Source organism: Helianthus annuus, chromosome 8, assembly GCF_002127325.2.
Source record: "Helianthus annuus cultivar XRQ/B chromosome 8, HanXRQr2.0-SUNRISE, whole genome shotgun sequence".
Lineage (NCBI taxonomy): Eukaryota > Viridiplantae > Streptophyta > Magnoliopsida > Asterales > Asteraceae > Helianthus > Helianthus annuus.
In genome coordinates, this window is record NC_035440.2 from 144341024 (window position 1) to 144343870 (window position 2847).

A 2847-nucleotide genomic window follows, 5' to 3' on the forward strand; every position below is an offset into this window, starting at 1 on the left:
GTAAGGCATAAGCCTTGCGGTCCGTAAGGAGTCATTAGGGACCAAAATAATTATTAATGCCTTAAGGTCCATAAGGCGTATGCCTTACAGTCTGTAAGGCACCTTTAGAAGCCAATATTTGGCGTTTTGTGACAAATGACCCCTCCACATCCAATCTTCCACAATTTTACATACATAGTCCCTCTCGTCAAAATAATTTGGCATATTTGAGAGTTGATTGGACATGTGTTGCCATATTATTCGTTATAAAGTTCCGAGGTGTTACATCCTCACCCCCTTAAAAGTAATCTCGTCCTCGAGATTTTATTCAAATAAATATGGGTATTTATGTCTCATTTTTGCTTCAACCTCCCATGTATATTCTGGGCCACGACGGGAATCCCATTTGACATTCACGATGGGGATCAGTTTCTTACGAAGCTTTTTAACCTGTCGATCCTCAATCGAAATCGGTTTCTCAATGAACCTCAGGTTTTCATCAATTTGCACATCATGGTGCGTCAAAGCTAGCGACTCATTGGCTAGACATTTCTTTAAATTTGAAACGTGGGACACATCATGGATACGACTAAGCTCCTCAGGTAGCTTAAGTCTATAAGCTACGGAACCGACACATTCGGTTATCTCGAATGGTCCAATAAATCTCGGGCTCAAGTTGCCCTTCTTTCCAAATCTCATGATACCTTTCCAAGGTGACACTTTCAATAATACTTTGTCCCCAATTTGGAACTTAAGAGGTTTTCACCTCTTATCAGCATAGCTCTTCTACCTATCATGGGCAGCTTTGAGCCTATCACAGATCTGTATAATTTTATTCGTGGCTTCAAGGATTATTTCAGGTCCTGACAGTTGGCAGCTTGCCTTGTTCAACTGCTTGGTCGGTGAGACGGTGTGCCAAGCGAATGACTTGCTGGATTGTGGGGAGATTGGCTGAAGTCACTAAGTTTTGGATTTCAGGAACTAGACCCTCGAGGTAGAGCTTGATTCGCTTGTAGGAAGGCTGTGACAAGTTTGGACAAAGATCTGCATAATCGTTAGACCTTTTGGTGTATGCCTCGATCTCTGATCCAACCATTTTCAAAACGTAGTATTCCACCTCCAGCTTCTGAATGCCGTCCCTATGACAATACTCTTCCTTGATCAGACCCTTAAAGTCGCTCCAGAGAGTGGCATTGGCATCCGCCAATCTGAGCATTTGAACTTGCGTGTTCCACCAGGAGAGCGCGTTTCCCTCAAGAGTACCAGTAGTGAACTTCACTCGACTGTTGGTAGGGCATTCACTCATTTCAAACACCGACTCGACCTACTTGATCCAGTGTAGAAGGCCTACTGCTCCCTCAGTGCCGTTGAAGGAGAGAGGTTTACATTCCATGAACGCCTTGAATGTGCAAACTCGGGGTTGAATGGGTTCAGGTTGACCTATCTTGTTGGGAGAAATGAATAAGTTTAAGAATGGTAGGGTGGCACGAGAATAGGATCTAGTCATCCTAGAATGGTTTGGATCGGTAGTTGTACCTCCTGGGTGAGCTGCCATAGCTTCAGCTACTCGTGCATTAATCAGGGCCGTCAGTTGGTCCTGAGTCATGTTCACATTCCCTCTGCCGTGTCTGCTCATTGTCTTCACATCCACGAAAAACACAGAATGAGATCGATATTGTAATGATTGAGAGAGAGAAAATAGAAAGAAGTTAACCATGGCACGTAAGTTCCTAGGCAAATGTTTAAGAGAGTGCTCATTAAGGATAATGAGTATATTACTAAGTATATTATCACATAATACACCAAGTAAGTAACAAGTAAGCATATACCTATGCTATGTAGTCTAGAGCACTGAGTCTTGCATTTGGAGTGTAGTGTCGTAGCGGATTGATTAGTACAAAACAGGTTATAGTCTGGTTTTTCTCAAAAAGACTTTTGTTTTTAGAACCAAGTTCACTATAACCATTGGTTCTGATACCAATGTGTCACACTCTCAATTTCCACTTGCGGAGTATTACCGCAAGGAGTGCGACTGACCAGAATCATGCCACCAATCACACTGAATACTTTAAAATAAGATAAATAAAGTAAATCCGTAGTCACTAATATAATTAGTGACAAAACATTTAAAGTTTAAAACATAGTTTAAGTTACAGCGGAAGCATAAGGTCTAAGGTGGATATGTCTAATGCTTTTGTTAATATATTGTATCGTAGTTAATAGTTCAGATAAGAATTGGTCTACATATGATTAAATGCGACCTATGATAAGTCGTAAATGCCAAAACATGTTTGATAATGTTGTAACATCAGTTTATATGTAAAAAATTGGTCTACATATGATTAAAACGGATTTATGTGCAAAGAACATAAGAATGACTTATCATAACACTAACCAAATGACGTGACCATAAGGTATAACCTCAGTAGGTTATTCCCTATACAACTATGGTCACAAATATGTGTTTGGTCGGATCCTAAGATCGACCAAACGGGTCGGATTTGAAAGTCAAAGCGGTGGTCAAGACTGCTCGACTTACGACCCTAAACAAGCACTAAACTTGAAGTGACGAGTTACACATGTCAAAACATGTCTAACTAAGTTATAAAACTGATTTGGTATCAAAACTTGGTGTCTTGATACCCGAAAAATAGTTCCGTTGTTAAATGCACATTATGTGCATTATTGACCGAAACTTTGACTTGTCACATCTATCACACCCTCAAAATCCACATGCTGAGTATTACTGCGAGGCGTGTGACTGACCAGGATCATGCAACCAATCATATTGAACAATAAGTAAAAGTAAATAAAGTCCATCGCAGTCAATACGATTAGTGTTTACGAAAACAAATATCCAAAACCAAA

General features: G+C 40.3%; 1 protein-coding gene across 1 annotated transcript; it reads right to left on the reverse strand.

The window, feature by feature from the left end:
* Nucleotides 1-303: 303 nt before the first annotated feature.
* Nucleotides 304-678, reverse strand: LOC110931639. The gene has a single exon (XM_022175024.1). It carries the CDS (start codon nucleotides 676-678, stop codon nucleotides 304-306), a length of 375 nt encoding a protein of 124 aa, XP_022030716.1.
* Nucleotides 679-2847: the final 2169 nt, after the last annotated feature.

What these genes read in the sequence shown, in the direction of transcription:
- LOC110931639 (XM_022175024.1), bottom strand. Translation starts at nt 678, where the DNA reads ATGAGATTTGGAAAGAAGGGCAACTTGAGCCCGAGATTTATTGGACCA.